Source organism: Carassius auratus, unplaced genomic scaffold (assembly GCF_003368295.1).
Source record: "Carassius auratus strain Wakin unplaced genomic scaffold, ASM336829v1 scaf_tig00045014, whole genome shotgun sequence".
Lineage (NCBI taxonomy): Eukaryota > Metazoa > Chordata > Actinopteri > Cypriniformes > Cyprinidae > Carassius > Carassius auratus.
This window is the reverse complement of record NW_020526868.1, coordinates 1-18,789: the sequence shown is the minus strand read 5'-3', so window position 1 is coordinate 18,789 and position 18,789 is coordinate 1. Positions and strand designations below refer to the sequence as shown.

Genomic DNA, 18,789 nt, shown 5'->3' with positions numbered 1-18,789 from the left:
GAAGCATTGTGCTAAAGAAAGACTTAAGTATATACAGAAAGCACCTCAGACCCCTTCTGTGAAACAGCTAAAACACCTGGTTTTACTATGGTAAGAGTGTTAGAAAAAATGTTGAACTACAAGGAATCAGTTCTGAATCAGTTTTTTCAATGACCGTCTTTTCTTAAAATTGGACATTTGATCCCCTAATCTTGGACATGATGTTGTTTAGGAGGCCAATTTTCTGTATTGTACAATTTGTATTTATTTTAAAAGACAAGATTGTCATGGTCCAGGTAAATGCATTTTAAATAATCAACTACGTCAAGTACAGATTTCACTGTAACAAGTTTTTTCAGAAATACTAAGATGAAACATCGATAGAGAAAAAATTATACGAGAAAATGTTATGTGAACAGGATAAATAATGGAGTGAGAAAAAAAAATACAAATTATGCATACACTGGTCAACCATGAAATTTTAAAGACAAAATGTGCCTTACATTTAATAAAAAACATCCTTAAAGGGACAGTTCACCCAAAAATGTAAATTATGTCATCATTAACTCACTCTCAAGTTGTTCCGAATCTATGAATTTCTCTCTTCGATTGAACACGAAAGAAGAATTGTTAATGGCTACCCAACAACTCTTTGGTTGCCAAAATATCATCTTTCATGTGCCACATGAGAAAACTCACACAGGTTTGGAACAACCGTGGAGTGAGTAAATGATGATTAATATTTGGGAGAACTTTCGCTTTAAACAATTCAGGCTATATTTTACCACATTGTAATTAGATTACAATTAAATCAAATGCAATGCAAAAATAAAAAATAAATCATTACCACACCATGGCTGTTGTTGCAAAAAAGTTGCAAATGAACTCTAAAAAAGCAAAAAAGTTAATCCTCTATGTACAAACAGAGGATATAACATATGCATTAACATCAAAAACTGAACTGAACACGGTTTCAGGAGAATTTCACTCCTTCTGGTCGTCTTTCTGTTCTGTAGCCACTTCCGCCTGCGGCCCAACGGTCTCCACACTGGCAGTGTTTACGCTGCTGATGGGTACCGCCACTACAGTGCCGCCCACTGCGCCCCCTACTGGCGCTGCCAGATTCTGCACCGTAGCTCCAGCTCCTACTGTGGGCAGTGTGACCAGCTGGAACGGACTGACCACTTTGACGAAAGTGGGTGCCGTGGACCCCTGTGTAACCGCAGCGGTGCTCAACACGGTTAAATTAGAACCTTCAGACTGGAGTTCGGTGCCTCCGGGTGACGTCAGCACCGTGTATCCACCGATCAGGGGCGACTGGGTCGGAACCGACAGCACTTTGTCCAGCGGGATGCCGGTGAGCTGTGTGATGGGCAGGGTGAAGTGTGCAGGCTGGGCGGCCGTGGAGGCCACGGTGGCGGGACCCGAGACAGCACGGGTCAGACGGGGGCGCTTTGTGGTGGGAGGCGAGGTCACGGGGGTCAAGGTCATCAGGACGTTGTTGAGGTGCTGGGATTTGCTCTTTAGTTCTTTGGCGCGTTTGCGATGCTCGTCACACTGTTGCTCTAGGGCTATAAATGCACAAAGTTAAAGCTCACTTTCTCATTCAAAAACACAATATGCACAAAAAGTCTGTTGCTGGATGAGGATATAAAGACATAAACAGGTACAGACCCACTAAGCTGCGCGTGTACTGCTCCCTACAGCGATCCATCTGGCTTTTGTGACTGGCAAGAACTTTCTTCACCAGGTCCAACATCCCGAAGTTCTGCACTATATTGTTGAGCAGAGCAGCATCTGTTGACAGATGCAAGTAATGAACAATACCAAATCAGTCTGACCTTTAATATGCTAAAATATTGAAAATACCACAAAAAAATTATATATAAAGTCTTATATATTAGATTAATAATCACTTATATTATATAAAAAGCTATTATTATATCACTAGCATATAGTTATTAATATATACATATATAATTGCGATATACATTCACAAACTGAACTTTAAAAACAACAATAATAATATAATTTATATAATATATTCTAAAATATAAAAATAGATGAAAATACTATATTTGATATTGTTATATGAATAATGAATATATTCATTATTAATATTAAATACATATATATGCACAATTTGCCTATTAGTCTATACAACTCATTTTAAGCATTGTAGCATTAAAGTCTGAGGAGAAACACTGTTTTAAGATTTTGAGAAAGAAATTGAGTTTAGTGTCCAAATAAATATCAAGTGGGTTCAAACTGATTGTAGCATCAGGTTGTTTATAAAATGAGATTTAAGACAAATTATACATAAAATGTGTCCCTTTTATTATTGTTTGGACAAAATGTTGCACATCCCTTTGTGAAAATGTAATCTAACACTATACTAATATAGCACATGCATATTATTGCTCTTTTGTTGGTTTTGATTGCTTCTATTGTTCTCATTTCTAAGTCGCTTTGAATAAAAGCATCTGCTAAATGACTAAATGTAAATATAATGTAAATGTAAACATCAAAACTAAATTGAAATTTTAAAATGAGCCCTAAATCAACGCAATAACTCAAATAAAATATCTCTTCATATAAACAAAATAAGGTTTTGTGTGCTCTTTGCATTTGACAGGCAACCACTGCATTTTAATTTTAATCATGATCCAAACAAAAATGCTGCATACATGCAACATGAACAGTTTTGAAAAAACTATATATATATATAAAAAAATGTCTGAATGAGACGCAGATTCACTATCTGCCAGCAGGTGGCGCTTACATCGTTTTCTTGGTTACCGCTGTAAAATATGCAGCACTGCAGTTATGAACTTTAATGCGAATTACACAGAGACAAGATGAAGAGAAAAAATCTAAACTTTTCTAAAGACGTTAAGTAAGTTCCCCTCAGACATGCATTAATTTAAACTCCTACCCCAATTAAATCACGATTTGTTTTGCATCTCAACAGATTTGAATCGTCACATTTTGAATCAATTTTCAACCGGCTCACAGTTAATTGTTACATCCCTAGATATTCGTTAAATGTCTTATGCTCCGTGGGAAAGGCCTTAACACTGACCTTTAACCTGAAGCGGCGGGTCGTGGATTCGCTCCTCCAGGCCCTTGAGAATCTCCTGGATCTCTCCCTGCATGTCCTCCATCACCTCCTCCAGCAGCCCAGCATCCTTCAGTCCTCTCCAGAACGTCATGGTGTCCTCTGACATGGAGCAGAACGGGCCGGTGACAGTGTTAAACCCATTAACGACTACACAGACTACATACAATACATCCCTAAGTCTCTTACCTCCGATAGCCGTCACCCATTCTGTGCTGTCATCACCAGCATCTGCCGAAATCGAAGCTGAGGATCCATTCACTGAAACATATACACAAAATAATTAATCACTGCTCAAAGTTTGGCTAGCTTTTCGTTATCTTTGCGTGCACGACTTCAGTTCCTGCAGAGCACATTTTTTCAAGTGTTTTCAACTTGATATTTAGTGCCAGTTTAACAGGAAGTGACTATTTTGTTCTCTTTGATGCGTTGGATGGAAACAGTGGTTGTTCGCAAATGTTTTATGTAATATTCCAATTTTGCGCATTAAATTAAATTAGCAACTTTGGATGGAAACCCTAATCGTCTCAGGTACTGTCTATCTTTCTTTTTGTTTGTTTTGTGTTTAGATGAAATAGGCTACATGACGAATTATGTTTTTAAAAGCCGTTTTAGTGCTATTCTTGATAAACTTCCCCATTGTTTTTGTCTTGTGTTTAAATATGATGGCTAACGTTATAAGAATATTGATTTTTTATTGTTCTGCATTTTTCCCCATCTGATTTTAATAAATAAAAATCAACTGACGTTGAGTGTTTGCGCTTTTCTTTTCTTTTTTAACGTCCTCCTAAAATTAAATGTTGATAACACGAGGCCAGAGGACGGCATAATTGCGACATATTTCTAGCGGAATTCATTGAGGGATTTGTCAATGTGATTCATAGATTGAGTCTTTCAAATGTTGGCTATTATATACACATGCATGCACAAAGTTTTTTTTTTTTCTTACCATATTTTGGGGTTTTCTTGCTTTTAGTCTAGTCTGATACAAAACTTCTGTTTTAACGAATGCAGTCAAATTATTTGTTGCGCACAATCCTAGCTCAAACCATTCAATGGAGCTATCGTGAAAAACATTGAAGTGCAATCAAAAAATGTGTCAAATACAAATGTGCAACACTATGAATAAACTGTCCAGATTCATACCGTCCACAGAGGCGGGGGTCGCAGGAGCCGTTTCGGTGGACTGCTGGCTGCTGAGAGACACTCGTGACCCCACCAGGTCAATCTTGGTACTGCGGCAGGTGTTTGAACACAGTCTGGAGTGCTGATAGAAGTCCAGCTCACCTGAATCCATGATCTTCCTGTAGAAACAACCAAACAGTGCATTCATCTTGCATAAACTACAGTAAACATGATATCCCAATAGCACTTTTTACATATCTTACTATAAACAACTCCTCAGTGCTCGATATTTCAAAGAAAACATACAATGTTTTCATATTTTCCACTTGGAAATTAATTTGCATTTATAGAACATACAAATGATGTGCAGATTAAGAAACATTTGATTATTAGCAATGTTGAAAACACTTGTGCCTTGTCACTCACACACACACACACACACACACACACACACACACATAAACATACACTGCACAAAAGAAATAACTGCACAAAAAGTATTAATATGATTAAGGACAGAAAATAAGATCAGCACCTTCAGTGCTTTAATTTTTAGTTTGATAAACAATGAAATCTAAAACTATTATAAAACTGCCAGTGCTGGGATGCATTTCTAGTTTATATTCTTTTCTGCCTCAAACCTCAACATGGTCCCATTAAGGCGAATGGCTCTCTTCCAGTCCTTCAGCGTGGACTTTCCCGCTATATAGACAAACTCCTTGGGACTGATGAGATGCTCGTTCAGCTGGAACACAGCAGTGATGAATATGAAGCATTACGACGAGCACAGCATCAGCGCCGGAAATGGAAAGCAGTTATATTCATTCAGGAACAGATAAAACTGTCTATGTGGCAAAGATATGCAGACACTCCGTTACTCAGAGCAGCACATTTATGGCAAAACAATCCAGGAGCTTCACAGTCTTTACTTACAGATCTGAGTGAACTATTTTCTTAATGTTTATAGAGATATAGGAGCAAGATATGATAGTAAACATTATTATTCACATATGCTTATTCTTTATTATCACTGTTTACCACATTTTAGAAAAACTGAAATGTCATTTAAACTATGAAATATGAATGTATTATATTATGCATTGACTATATATATAATTGCAGAAAATACAAAAACTGTTGTTTTTATGTAAAATGGCTAATCAGTGCTGTTATTGCTAACTATAATAATAAATAATAATAATAATAATAATATATATATAATTCTATGTACTTTTTTTTTCAAATTGCAGATTTGCATTTTCATTTTTTGATGCAGTTTGAGGAATCTGTTGTTTTTATGCAGGATGAGTTTTCAGCACTGCTGCAAAGATAATTTAATAATAACAGTGATGTAATAACATAAGCATAATAATAACATTATTACATTCTAAAGGAAATTAATGCATTAACTAAAAACAGGCTTAATAAATAAAAAATTATTAAGTTTAATATATATATATATATATATATATATATATTAGGGGTGTAACGGTTCACAAAATTCACGGTTCGGTTCGGTTCGATACACTGATGTCACGGTTCGGTTCGGTACGGTTCGGTACGTTTTAGATACAGCAAAAAGAAAAAATTGGCAGATAAATTTCCTTGATTTTTATTTAAATGTTTTATTTATTAAAACTAACAAAGTATGTGTTTTTTTTTTGTTTTGTTTTTTTTACATTGAACAATGATGGAGCTATTCTTTACCCATCTTCTATGGTGTTTTCTTAGCAGCATACTGTATAAAACAAAAATAGCTCCTTATAAAATTTTTTTACAAATTAAATGTAATATTGTTGTAGTAGTTATGAACAAATACAAAGATGTAACTCTTTTTATATTGAACTCTATAACTCTTTATATTGAGTGTGTTTTTACTCAGTTGGTTCTCTATTTGGGCTTATGTTTTTTGGAACAAAGCAGGAATTACGGTCTGGCTGAAATGGGCTCGTGAAGGAATATTGTAATGGGGCTCAATTACATTAAGCATGTTCTTAAAACCTGCGTTTTCCACTACAGAGTAAGGTCTCCTATCCGCGGCTATAACGTAAATGCACCATTCGCTGCGGTGATGTCCGTATACGGAGCCCAGGACGTCACCTGTAGGAGAAAAAAAAATCAATCCGTGGCGACGGTTTTGCAATCCGTCCCCTCAGTTTATAAACCGTACTCACGAATTCATAAACTGTTCACTCGATTTAACAAATCGTGCCCACGAATTTCCAATCCGTGCACTCAGATTTTGTAAACCGTACCCTCGGTTTTTGAATCCGTACTCACGAATTCATAATCCGTGCGCACGCTTTCGCAATCCGTTCCCTCGGATTTGTAAACCGTACTCACGGATTCATGCAGCAAACTCCTACGTGTTAACATACAGTTTTATTGAATATTATTATGTGGAATAGGTTTACAGCAAAGTGTCTTAAGTGATTCTCTATCAAGTGTAGTACGAGGTGGAATACAACGATTTAATAAGAAAGATGCGCATTAAAATCTTGTTCAATTGCTGATAATCTATAATAGCACTTGATTATTATTGTGCAATAAACCTGGCATTGTGACTGACTCTGGAGTAATTTTTTCCTCTTTTGTAAGTTATTTTGGATAAAAGATTCTTATGCATAACCTGTTTAATAATATATAATAATGATACAAATAAAAATAAAGTTATTTTTTATAATTTTAATTTGTAGGCTAAATAAATGAGTACAAGACAGTAAAAATGTTTGTCATAAAATAATTTGTGAATTGCTTTATTTTTAAATAACCTTTGACAGTTTTGGAAATGCTTGTGTACAATTCTTTCTTAACATGAAGACTTATTTTTGTGATTTTATTATACTAAGCTCCACCCACCTCACCCCACCTGCCGGAGTTAGATGCATGTTTCACTGTTAAGTGTAAAATGCGTGTCAGTTTTCAAATCCGAGGGAACGGATTGCGAAAGCGTGCGCACGGATTATGAATTCGTGGGTACGGATTCAAAAACCGAGGGTACGGTTTACACAATCTGAGCGCACGCATTGGGAATTCGTGGGCACGGTTTGTTAATCCGTGGGTACGATTTGTTAAACCGAGTGAACAGTTTATTAATTCATGAGGATGGTTTATAAACTGAGGGGACGGATTGCAAAACCGTCGCCACGGATTGATTTTTTTTCTCTCCTACAGGTGACTCGCGGGGCTCCGTGGTACCGAGCCTTCAGCGCGTACTGAGTGAGCGAGCGCCTGACTGAGTAGCCTAACATAAACATATAAGTGTGTTTTTTTTTTCTTCGGGGGTGTCAGGGGCGTTGCCTGTTACGTCGTTTGGGTTATTGGGCTACCTTGTTGAACGCATAACATTATATTTCACACACCTTTTTTATTTTCCAAATTTAATTAATTAGTCCAACGAACCGTTCGGTACATAATGCGTACCGCGTACCGAACCGAAAGCCTCGTACCGAACGGTTCAATACGAATACGCGTATCGTTACACCCCTAATATATATATATATATATATTATTGCAGAATTCTGATGCTGTCTTAGAAATACATAATCTGTTGATTTAACGTGAAATCAGTGATTTTTGCAAATAATAATATGTACAAATTATTTTGAAATTACATATTTGCATAAAAAAATGTATGCAGTTTGAGGAATCTGTTGTTTTTATGTAATTTAATAACATAAGCATAATAATAGCATGATTTACTTTTTAAACATCTAAAGGAAATTAATGCATTAACTAAAAACTGAAAATTTAAATAAATAGCGATTATCTGAATTGACTTAACCGTCCTAATTAACAAACAAGCCTTTAAATCAAGAAGAAAAAAACAAACAAATATATGATCTGAAGTGTGTCTCAATAATGTTGTAGTGTTTTAAAACAGATTCGATCACATATTTACCTGCACACATTTGATGTTGATCCCCGGACACACAAACTTCTTCCAGACGAGGTTGGCTTTGGTGTCCCCACACGTTATTGGGTAGAGAATATCACCCTCCACATCTGCATCTTCAGATATTTTCACTGTGTAAATATGAACATGGAATGCACAAATAAGAATAATCAAAACTTTATTATCTCCAATAGCTAAATTAGGTTTTGATAAAATCTATGTATTCAAATGTTATACAATGTTATAATACTACTAACTAAAACCATTAAAAAAATAATTTATCTTAAAAAAAAAAGTTGAAATAGTAAAATCATAAAAACTAAATCTACTGAAACTTACATAAAATTAAAATAAAAATGCAATTCAAATTTTTAAAACAAACAGTAGTAAACAAATGATACTAAAACAGAACTGATTTTATGAAACAATGACCATAAGAACAGCTTAATGCTCGAATAACTCCGCTTCCCACCACACAAATATGGAAATGACTGTAGCTTCTGATCACACAACGCAAAAAGTCATGCACTTCCTCTGTATTTTTGTCTTAATTTTTCAAGCCAAACGTCTTAAATCAAGATATATTTACTCAAAAAGAAAAAATGACATAAAATAAGAAGTGTTGGCTTCTGAGAAACTGGTCAAAATTAAATGAAAGCCAAGGAAAAGCAACTTAATTCAAAGGTAAACATTTTTTTCATAACCCACTGGCCGATAACAAACAGAAAACAAACTAATTAATATTATTCAGTCTCTCAGAAAACAAGACTTCTTATGTGCAGTTTGCATCTCAAGTCAGTATATTTTAATTCAACACTGGAAAAAAAGTTTTTGTGTGTTTTGTTTTTGCAGTTCATGCAACATTTAATGACATGACTTCTTGAATCCAAGTCTTTGTGCTCCAGCTAAAGACCTTTTTATGACCTGCATAAACTGGTGAAATCACTCTGATAAACCTGTTTGAGTGGATTATTGCTCTGTTAAAGTGTCTTTAATTTGCGAATCGCAATACCTACCAAAAACAGTGTCCTTGGGCAGGGAGATAGTGGCACTAGACTCCGCCTCGGACTCCATGCTATGCTCCATAATGTTTTCCCTGTGCAGGAAAAGACAAAAGCCGCTGTGAGTCTGGAAGAGGTGCATGATGGGAGCTGAAGATGGAGTCATGAAAGAGCGAAGTTCTCACCCAGACTGTTCCAGATCCGTCGCCACCAGTATATTCTTCTCCTCCTCCTCGGCCGATGAGGTCTGACCCGCTGTGTCAGGGGTCGTGACCACCACCACCTCTTCCATGTGGACGTTCACCTCAGAGGATGATGCCATGAGGTCATCAGCACCTGACAGGTGTCAATCAGCATCTGATGGGTGTGGAAAGGAAGATGTAGTGGAACCACAGTTATGAAACAATGACCATATGAACAGCTTAATGCTTGAATAACTCCGCTTCCAACCACACAAATATGAAAATGACTTATTTTCTATTCTTTTACTATACTGTCTTATTTTCCAGTCCAAACGTCTACAGATTCTTAAATAAAGATGCATTTAATCGAGAACCACATTGACAAACTTACAAGCATTTGTTTCTGAGAAATTGGTCAAAGTTTAATTCGTTTTTGATTAAAACAAAAACAAATATCTGCCAATGTGCCAAGAAAAACAACTAAATTCAAAGAGAAAACAAGTTTTCATACCCCACTGGTAACACGGTAAAAATATGAATCGGATGAGATATATTTATATATCGTGTACTAAATGTTAACTACTGTATGCATTTGCATTCTCTGGTAAACGTCGTCCAATAGCATTACATATTTTGTTAGTAGAATCAGTAATTGTATTGATTAATAATGTTTAATCATAGTAAGCGTGTTTACAGTCTTCAACCCACAGATTATCAATGTTTTGAGCTTAATCGCTGAATATTTGCGCTTTGCCCAAATCGACCGAATTAAATACAAAAAAGTGGCGGAAAATATGTGTGTTCGTGGAAGAAAAAAGATCACAATTTAAATAACAGGCAGATAAATAGAGTTTAAATCGAATCTTTACCCGCAACGGTTTGAATCCGTGTTTAGGAAGCGCTGTGCAGACAGACTCTACCGCGCATGCGCTTGCGTCATGACGTCACGGGCACGTCAAACATTAGAAAACGAAGTGGGTAGATGCGCAAAAGGTTTTTGTTTTGTTTTTTTGTGTCATTGTATGACAATGCAGTGCTATTTTGTATTTGTATTTCTTTTGTCTTGCAATAAAAAAAAAAAAAAAAAAAAAAGATGCGCAAAAGGTGCAAAAGGCGGACCAAATATATATATTTTTTTGTTTTTGTTTTGTTAATATCTCTATAGTATTTTTTTTAAAGCTATTATACTTTTGAAAAATTGCCAGCGCTGAAGAAGCAAAGTTACTTTTCTGAGATTTCATTGCCGCATAATAGAGGATTTGGGTTTTCTGAGTCTCCTTGCGCCCCTTTTGTGGAAAGTTCACAAGAAGTTGGGTTCATAGTTAACAGTAAGTTAACACAAAACACACGAATAAATTAAAAAATTAAATTCACATTGAAAAACTTGTTCTAAATTCTAATTTGCATATTTGTCTTATTGTTTTAATGCATTCAGGATTGATTTATTTTACTCTTTGATTTTCTCATTTAGGCAGTTCACAGATGCTTTTATGCAAAGCGCTTTAAACACACACACACAAACACACACACACGATGATGATGTTGATTCAAATTAACAGTTATGAGTATGTTGTTCATATGTTCTGGTTACGGCCATGAAAAATCCACATGGTTTATTATGTTTTATTTCTGAATAAAGCAAAAAATATATATCTCTATAAACTTGATAATGAAACATGTACAAGCATGTTTGAAATTAAAAGAAGAAAATATGAAGATAGACTCCAGTTGAGCATATTAGCCTGAATTCTCTTCAATAATCACCGAATATAGAGAAGGAACAGAAATGGACCCAAAATAGATCCCATCTCAAGAAATGTGATTTATCTGTCTAGTAGTGTAGGGAGGTCTGAGGATTTGGGAATCTTGATAAAGTGTGCAGGTGCTGTCAGTGTTTGGAGAAAATAGCAATCATGAACATGATATTTATTCTCTGCTTCTAGTAGCTGGGTGCGCTTGGTTTGGACATTTCTTGACAGTCAGTCTGCAAAAAAAATAAATAAATAAAAATAAATAAATAAAATAAAATAAAACAGACATAAATAAATGAATGAGCATGTGTGAAAGAAAATATTTAGATTATTTTAAGAGAAAACCAAATGTGATCAATTTAAATGCTTGATACAGTGCGGAACTACAGTTTAAAGTTACAGGTTACCTGTTAAACATTAATCTTCATGTCAATATTTTAATTGTTTTATTGCCATATCAAAACATTGATACAGAATACATAACTTTACTCTTAAATAAAGTTACAAATTACACGATTAATTTATAGGCTGCAAGACCATTAAGGTTTGGGGTTTTGCTATAGATTAAAGTCAGTTTATTTTACCTTTTTATCAGCACATCTGGACACTTTAACCGATGAAATTAATAACAACCAGATGAAGCACAGTGTGGGCGAACAGAAAGTCAGCAAAGGCTCTTTCTGGTGAGATGGACAAGAACTCGCCTTTATTCTGAGGATTAATCTGGATTCTCAGACACACTGAAGAAGACATGGAGATATTATTAAATGCAATAAAAAAAATAGTAAGTACTTATTTGTAGGCTATTACTGGATAGATATTTATTGTGCACATAAATAACGAGAGAGAGAGAGAGAGAGAGAGAGAGAGAGGGAGAAACAAGAATAAATCAGTTACCTGCAAGAATAAACGACCCAACACATGATATGAAACCAGACAGAAAGCTGTTGAACGGAAAAGTGCCGACTAATAAACAATATAGAAACTGCAGCGCTCCAGTCATCATAATATACAGGAGATATGCGTCTATCACTTTCAGTTTGTTCGGCGTGCTGGACGCATATTCCTCCAAAAATCTGGAAATTACAGAAATCACTGAATTAGACATTCTCAGTATCGATCTAAAAGCCAGATAACACCGAATGCTGACGTGTGCATAAATAACGTTTGCGTAAATAACGGTTTCCAGTGAGGCACAGAGTGGTTCTTCCTCCAGGGGGCGCTAGATGGCTCAAAATTCCGAACGCTCCTTTGAAAATAATTTAAAGGGGTCATATGATGCGATTTCTGTTTTTCCTTTCTCGTTGGAGTGTTTCAAGCTCTTGGTGCATAAACAAGATCTGTTAAGTTTCAAAGTTCAAGTTCAAGTCAAGTTGAGTTTTATTGTCATTCCGCTACATGTGTGGACATACAGTGGAACGAAATGTTGTGTCTCACACTGTGCTACGTAAATACAGACATACAACAATGAAGTAAAACAGTATAAACCTACACACACCTAACCTACTGACAGATTTTGACTATGAATATACTATATATAAATGTTTACCTATACATAAAAAACAAACAAACAAACATTATATGTGCTTCAATACTGTACATGTGCAAAGAGAAACACCGTAAGTCAAGCAGCTGGCTGGGGAACAGTGCAAGATGATCTGTTGTGCATGAGCATGTAAAAACATATTACTGAGTCTTTTGTGGGATTATGTGCACACAGCACATAAGTGTGAAAAGTGTCTATACGCATAGAGGAGAGTGTGTTGCTACCAATATTTTGTACAGTTGTGGTTTGTACAGACCAACTCACCTGTGTGTAGCACAAAGACTAAAGTCTCAAATCTGAAGAGATATTCTTTATAAAAGTTAAGACTTGTCCACATGCTCCTAAAACGCCTCATTTAAACACACCCCCATATGTCTATTTAACTGTGTGGTAAGCTTTGCATAACATTGCCCAAATGTTCGCTGGTGTGTTAACATACAAAATATGCAGAGCTGGGGGGCGCGAGGACTGGAATTAAGGGCTGCTGGAATTGTCATTATAATCTGTAATTATAGCCCCACTGGATGCAACAAATGCCTTGTTCATGGGGTTTAATGTTTTAGTCTCGGTGCTCCAGGACACACATGGCATCACAGTATAGTCAGGGGGAGTAACATTTCCATCACATGCTTGAGGTATTCGGCCAATTACAACACAATGGATAGCTGACCAATCAGAGCACACCTCGCTTTTCAGGACGATGAGCTTTGTTAAAATGTATGCGTTTCAGAAAGGTGGGGCATAGATGAGAAACTATATTGTATAGTATGTAGAAAATAATGTGCTTTTTTTTTTTTACTTGAACCGCATAAACCCATTACAACAAATAATGTTCTTTTTAGCAACATTATATGACCCCTTTAATATGCAAAGGCTTGCTATTTGATCATTTTTAAATGCAGCATCCAGTAATTAGAAATGACAATGTCCAAGCAGTGAGAAGTAACATCACATGACAAGCATGAGTCAGAAATAGCATTATGTATATATTCTTATTGCTTTCTTCATTTTTGTTTATTATGTATTTGTTTTATGTTATTTATATGTTCTTTGTTTTAAAACTACAATAAAAGATGTAAAAAGTTTAAGTAGATAAAAAAGAAAAACGTATTTCATTCAGAATTTCACTCAAAAGATGTGTGCATGGCCAAAGCATTATCAAATATCAGTTTCTTTACACACCACTTTATATACATGTAACACACTGACAAGTTCACTCCCGCAGGATTTGATCACACCTATTAATTATTTTAAATGGTAATGAGTCTGAACCATCATATCTCTAGCATTTTGGACAATTACACAGTAAAGAACAAAAATGCATAAAAGCAGTTTGTCAAGCATTTTGTAATGGAATGGAATGCATAGAAAACATGTATTTTACTGTATTGCTGCAAGTAGTACAACATCAGCAGATTTTTAAATTTCAGTTATTACTACATGTGAGTTCATAACCCTTACAGACAAAGTGTGTGTCCAGGTGGCAGCAAGCAGCTGTTTGTTCTTCATGACAGAAGGCAGTTGTTTGTTTTGCATTTAAAGTACAGGACATATACTGTAAAACGGTGGAGAAAAAGGACAAACATTAATACTTCCTGTATCATAATCATTATCACAATGGAAAAAAAAATCACACACACACACACACACACACACACACACACACACACACACACACACACACACACACAAAATGTAATGTTCATTTCCACATATGCTGTAAAATTCCTAAGGAAATCAATAACTCACTGTAGCTCCTCTAGTTTATATTGTGGATCCTCCAGTAGACCAGAGAGTAGTTTCAGTCCTGAATCTCCTAATTCATTATTATTGAGATGGAGTTCTCTCAGGTGTGAAGGGTTTGATTTCAGGGCTGAAGCCAGAGCAGCACAACCTTCATCTCTAATATAGCAATTAGATAACCTGCGAAACATATAAAGAATGTTTGTAAAGCGATATGAGTCTGTATTAGGCATTTTATTTATTTTATTTGTGGTAAGTTTAGTTAAAAAACCGCAACCTGATTTGCCTAGTTTACAGTAACATTTGTAAGAATATAATACAAATGCAAAAAACAGAGTTTGTTTATGACTTGTTTCTTTCTGGTATTTGAACGCATTTGGGCCTGGCTGTGTGTGTCTGTGTGTGTGTGTGTGTGTGTGTGTGCTCTTGTTTTTGTGACATATCAGGACACAACTCTGTATAATGACATGGGTATGACACAGGTATTACAAGGAGAGGGTGACTTATGGACACAACCCATGTCCCCATTTTTCAAAACTTATAAATCATACAGAATGAGTTTTTTTGAGAAAGTAAAAATGCACAAAGTTTCCTGTGAGGGTTAGGGTTAGGTGAAGGGTTGGTGTAGGGCCATAGAATATACAGTTTGTACAGTATAAAAACTATTACGCCTATGGATGTCCCCACTTTTCACAAAAGTGTGTGTGTGTGTTTGTGTATGTGCAGCATGTGATGGTACCACATAAAGCAGAGAATGAAATATAATAAAAGTAACTTTTATGATTATAATAGTAATAATAATACCACCAATATCACTCACTTTTCCATATACAGACTAGTAAAAATGTATTATTTCATACATAATTATGATAGAATAGAAAAATACCAATCCACTTCTACAAAATATCTACAAATGCCTTTACAATGCAGAAATATCACCCACTGTAGTTTCTCCAGTTTACACTGTGGATCCTCAAGTAGAGTAGAAAGCAACTTTGCTCCAGAATCTCCCAGTGTGTTCCTGTTCAGATTCAATTCTCTCAGGTGTGAGGGTTTTGATTTCAGAGCTGTAGCCAGAGCAGCACAACCTTCATCTCCAATACAGCAGTATTCCAGTTTACAGGGTGAAGAAGAATTTCTTAAAGGGGGGGTGAAACGCTATTTCATGCATACTGAGTTTTTTACACTGTTAAAGAGTTGGATTCCCATGCTAAACATGGACAAAGTTTCAAAAATTAAGTTGTCCGTTTGAAGGAGTATTTCTGTTCCAAAAATACTCCTTCCGGTTTGTCACAAGTTTCGGAAAGTTTTTTTTCGAGTATGGCTCTGTGTGACGTTAGATGGAGCGGAATTTCCTTATATGGGTCCTAAGGGCACGTCTGCCGGAAGAGCGCGCGCTCCCGTATAGCAGAGCACTGAGAGCAGAGGCATTCAGTGATCAGAGCGAGAGCGTCGCGAAATGTCACAAAAAAAGTGTGTTTTTGGTTGCCAGGGCAAGACAACCCTGCACAGATTACCAAAAGAAAAACAGCATTAAGGGACCAGTGGATGGAGTTTATTTTTACAGAGCATCGACGGAGTTGTGCAAGTGTTTGTGTTTGTTCCCTGCATTTCGAAGATGCTTGTTTTACAAACATGGCCCAGTTTGACGCCGGATTTGCACATCATTTATTTCTTAAGGATAATGCAGTCCCAACGAAAAAGGGTCACGATCGTGTGTTGGAACCGCAGGCGGTGAGTAAAACTGCTTCAAATATCTCTGTGTTGTTAACTTAGCTATCGGCGCGTAAGCACATCAAGTAAACAACATGCGATGTTGTCATCAAACTGCACTTTCCACATGTACACCTTAAAAAAAAAAAAAAAAAAAAGACGACAAAGTGGAACTTAGTCATTTTCCAAAACCGCTAAGCAAATATATACAGTTTCAGTACATACCACATAGAGACGTCGTTGCTGATGCTGCTCTTGTTAAATTTCAGCCTCTGGATCTGATTCTGGATCATAAATATAAGCTGAATCTGACTGTTAGCCATGGTTTGTTTTTCCTCAAGGTAATGTCACAGCTTCCAAACGCTCTCAACACAAAAGCCTACTGGCGCTCGTGATTCTTTAGCTCCGCCCACACGTCACGCCTCCAGCCGGTCGTGTTTTTCCGGGAAAAATCGGTACAGACTATCTTTCTCTTATGAATATAATAAAACTAAAGACTTTTTGGAGTTGTGAAGGATGCAGTACTACTCTATAGGTACTCAAGATTAACAGGATATTGAGTGAAAACGAGCATTTCACCCCCCCTTTAAACAAAGAAGGGAAGCCACGTCAGGGCCATTTGATCTTTACTGCATTGGCCACCTGACACCCCTAACAAAGACTAATAAAAGTAACCTTTTCATAAAATGAAGATTTACTTGAAAAAATTAAGATAAATTTGTATAGCTCTGACTGATTAAACATTTGAAACTTGACCTCATCTGAAATGTGTCTTACCATTGACATTACCTAAGCAGTTCTAGAAAATTCCACTCATTTAAGAACGTGCATTTATAGAGTTGCAAACTATGCAAGAGGAGCCCCCATGGAAGTGCCAGGAATGTGATGTGGGACTTTGCTTGCAGTTAGACAGGAACTGCTTTCGAGAGCACCACATTTAAATGACTGGATTGAAGGATCCACAAATGCCTGGAGAACTGGGGTAAAACAAATGGCTCCTGAGTGAAAACTGTGAAAACTTAGTGAAAACCAGTGTCCCGAAAAGACTTGTATTTATTTATTATAGTTCCTTTTTCAAGACTGAGGCATTAGATTCTTTCTTTCATGAGTTTTTCAGATTTTTTCTAAATAAAAAGCAGTGCAATTTCTTTCCGTTTTTTTTTGTCTATTTAAATTCTATTTATTAACACAATAATGTACAATAACTGTAATTTCCTGAAAGCTAATCATTTTCTGAAACAATTGACACCTTACACCTGAAGATGCCACATTATGTTTTATTTTTATACTCAAAAAAATAAAATGAGTGAAAGCAGCCTATTTTAGCTTTAGGTTCTAAAGGGTTAAGGACGTGCATTTATTGCATAGACAGAGAAAAAACATAACCTAAGTTTCTAAAATGCAAATGCACAGTTCAGGAAAAATGTGCAAGAATTAGGGAATAAAGTTGTATACTATTTTAATTAAAATAATAGAAAAAGACCCTTATAGTTGTATCATAAAATGTTTGGTATTACATAAATGGAATTATTAAGAAAGACACCATGACTCAAAAAAAGAACAAAGAGGGTAATTTCCCCCCCCCATTTAGTGATGGAAAGGTGGTTTAGGATAAGTTGGTAAACATTTTGCAAACATCTTTTACAAATAAACTGTTGCTGTTTATTCAAATGTATTGGTATATGTGTAAATCTAAACTTGTTATAAAAATAAGTTTACACTGTGGATCCTCCAGTACAGCACAGAGCTGATTTACTACAGAATCTCCTGGAAGATTATAGCTCAGATTGAGTTCTCTCAGGTGTGAGGGGTTTGATTTCAGAGCAGAGACCAGAGAAGCACAGTCTTCCTTTCTAATATGGCAGTTAGACAACCTGCAGAGACAAAGAAGAAGGAAAAAAACTTCAGCTCAAAACAAACATAAATGAAAGGTGAAGTGCATCAACAAGTGTCATCATGTGGATTGTCAAAATAATTATAGGTTTCTCAAACACTTTTTCCTAGGCAAACAAGTTGACATCTTGCTGTTTAAGGTACACATTTCAGGGATATCACTTACATAGTTGTGTGCATAATATTAACCTGGGATATGTGAAAGATTTTGAATTTCGTAGTTTGTAGCTCTGTTTACAATTTATTTTAACCACCAGCTACCACTGATGAATTTTCAGGGCCGTGGGTTGTGAATGTGAGTTTATATTTTGTATTGAATGTGATGCAATAACAATAACAGACAAACATATAGTGCTTCCGATTTTACAAAATTTTACATCCTGATTTCAATGCTCCTTCGTGACCTGGAAACCGTTCATAGTCCCACCAAGTAAAAGGACGTTTTGTCTAATAACACCACAAAGAGGGGAAGATTACCAAGGATGCTTGAGCAAGGAAACAATGGAGCATCCTTTGCATGCATAAACTCTTCCCATTTACCTGTCAAAGTAGCTTCAGTTTCATGTTTGGTTCAAATAAGCAATACATCTTACATGTTTTCAAAGGGCATGTGCAGGGGTGGTCTTAACCAATAAGTGAGATAAGTGGTGGCTTTTGGACCCAAGGAATTAGGGCCCCATCAGACATCAGTGAATCATATTTTGGCAAACGATCCAGTGCATATTTGTGTTGCACTCTGGAGAGCCTTAAATGTTTTTATTTAAAATATGTGTTGCAGCGTTGTGCAATGTATGCAATCAGAAACATATCTGTTGATTTCCTGAATGCAATGGCCAATCAGAG

The 18,789-nt window shown here is 36.0% G+C and overlaps 2 protein-coding genes across 2 annotated transcripts; both read right to left on the bottom strand.

The window, feature by feature from the left end:
• Positions 1-231: 231 nt before the first annotated feature.
• On the bottom strand, positions 232-10,312 carry LOC113087660 (glucocorticoid modulatory element-binding protein 2-like). The gene is made up of 10 exons (XM_026255606.1): positions 10,170-10,312; positions 9,304-9,475; positions 9,134-9,213; positions 8,124-8,248; positions 4,864-4,967; positions 4,244-4,401; positions 3,287-3,358; positions 3,062-3,199; positions 1,654-1,776; positions 232-1,550 (listed from the first exon to the last, which is right to left on the bottom strand). The coding sequence occupies exons 2-10, from the start codon at positions 9,438-9,440 to the stop codon at positions 964-966; spliced, it is 1,524 nt and encodes a 507-aa protein (XP_026111391.1). The 5' UTR covers positions 9,441-9,475; positions 10,170-10,312; the 3' UTR covers positions 232-963.
• Positions 10,313-10,909: 597 nt separating this feature from the next.
• LOC113087661 (dolichyl-diphosphooligosaccharide--protein glycosyltransferase subunit DAD1) lies at positions 10,910-12,219 on the bottom strand. The gene is made up of 3 exons (XM_026255607.1): positions 11,949-12,219; positions 11,636-11,791; positions 10,910-11,284 (listed from the first exon to the last, which is right to left on the bottom strand). The coding sequence occupies exons 1-2, from the start codon at positions 12,157-12,159 to the stop codon at positions 11,661-11,663; spliced, it is 342 nt and encodes a 113-aa protein (XP_026111392.1). The 5' UTR covers positions 12,160-12,219; the 3' UTR covers positions 10,910-11,284; positions 11,636-11,660.
• Between the last annotated feature and the right edge of the window lie 6,570 nt (positions 12,220-18,789).

Bases quoted from the DNA above. Each gene is read 5' to 3' on its own strand.
- LOC113087660 (XM_026255606.1), bottom strand. From the start codon at position 9,440: ATGGCATCATCCTCTGAGGTGAACGTCCACATGGAAGAGGTGGTGGTG. The intron at 3,200-3,286 runs GTAAGAGACTTA...GCTCCATGTCAG, and splicing joins ATGGGTGACGGCTATCGGAG to AGGACACCATGACGTTCTGG. The intron at 1,777-3,061 runs GTCAGTGTTAAG...ATCTGTCAACAG, and splicing joins CCCGCCGCTTCAGGTTAAAG to ATGCTGCTCTGCTCAACAAT.
- LOC113087661 (XM_026255607.1), bottom strand. From the start codon at position 12,159: ATGTCTAATTCAGTGATTTCTGTAATTTCCAGATTTTTGGAGGAATAT. The intron at 11,792-11,948 runs GTAACTGATTTA...TGTCTTCTTCAG, and splicing joins TGGGTCGTTTATTCTTGCAG to TGTGTCTGAGAATCCAGATT.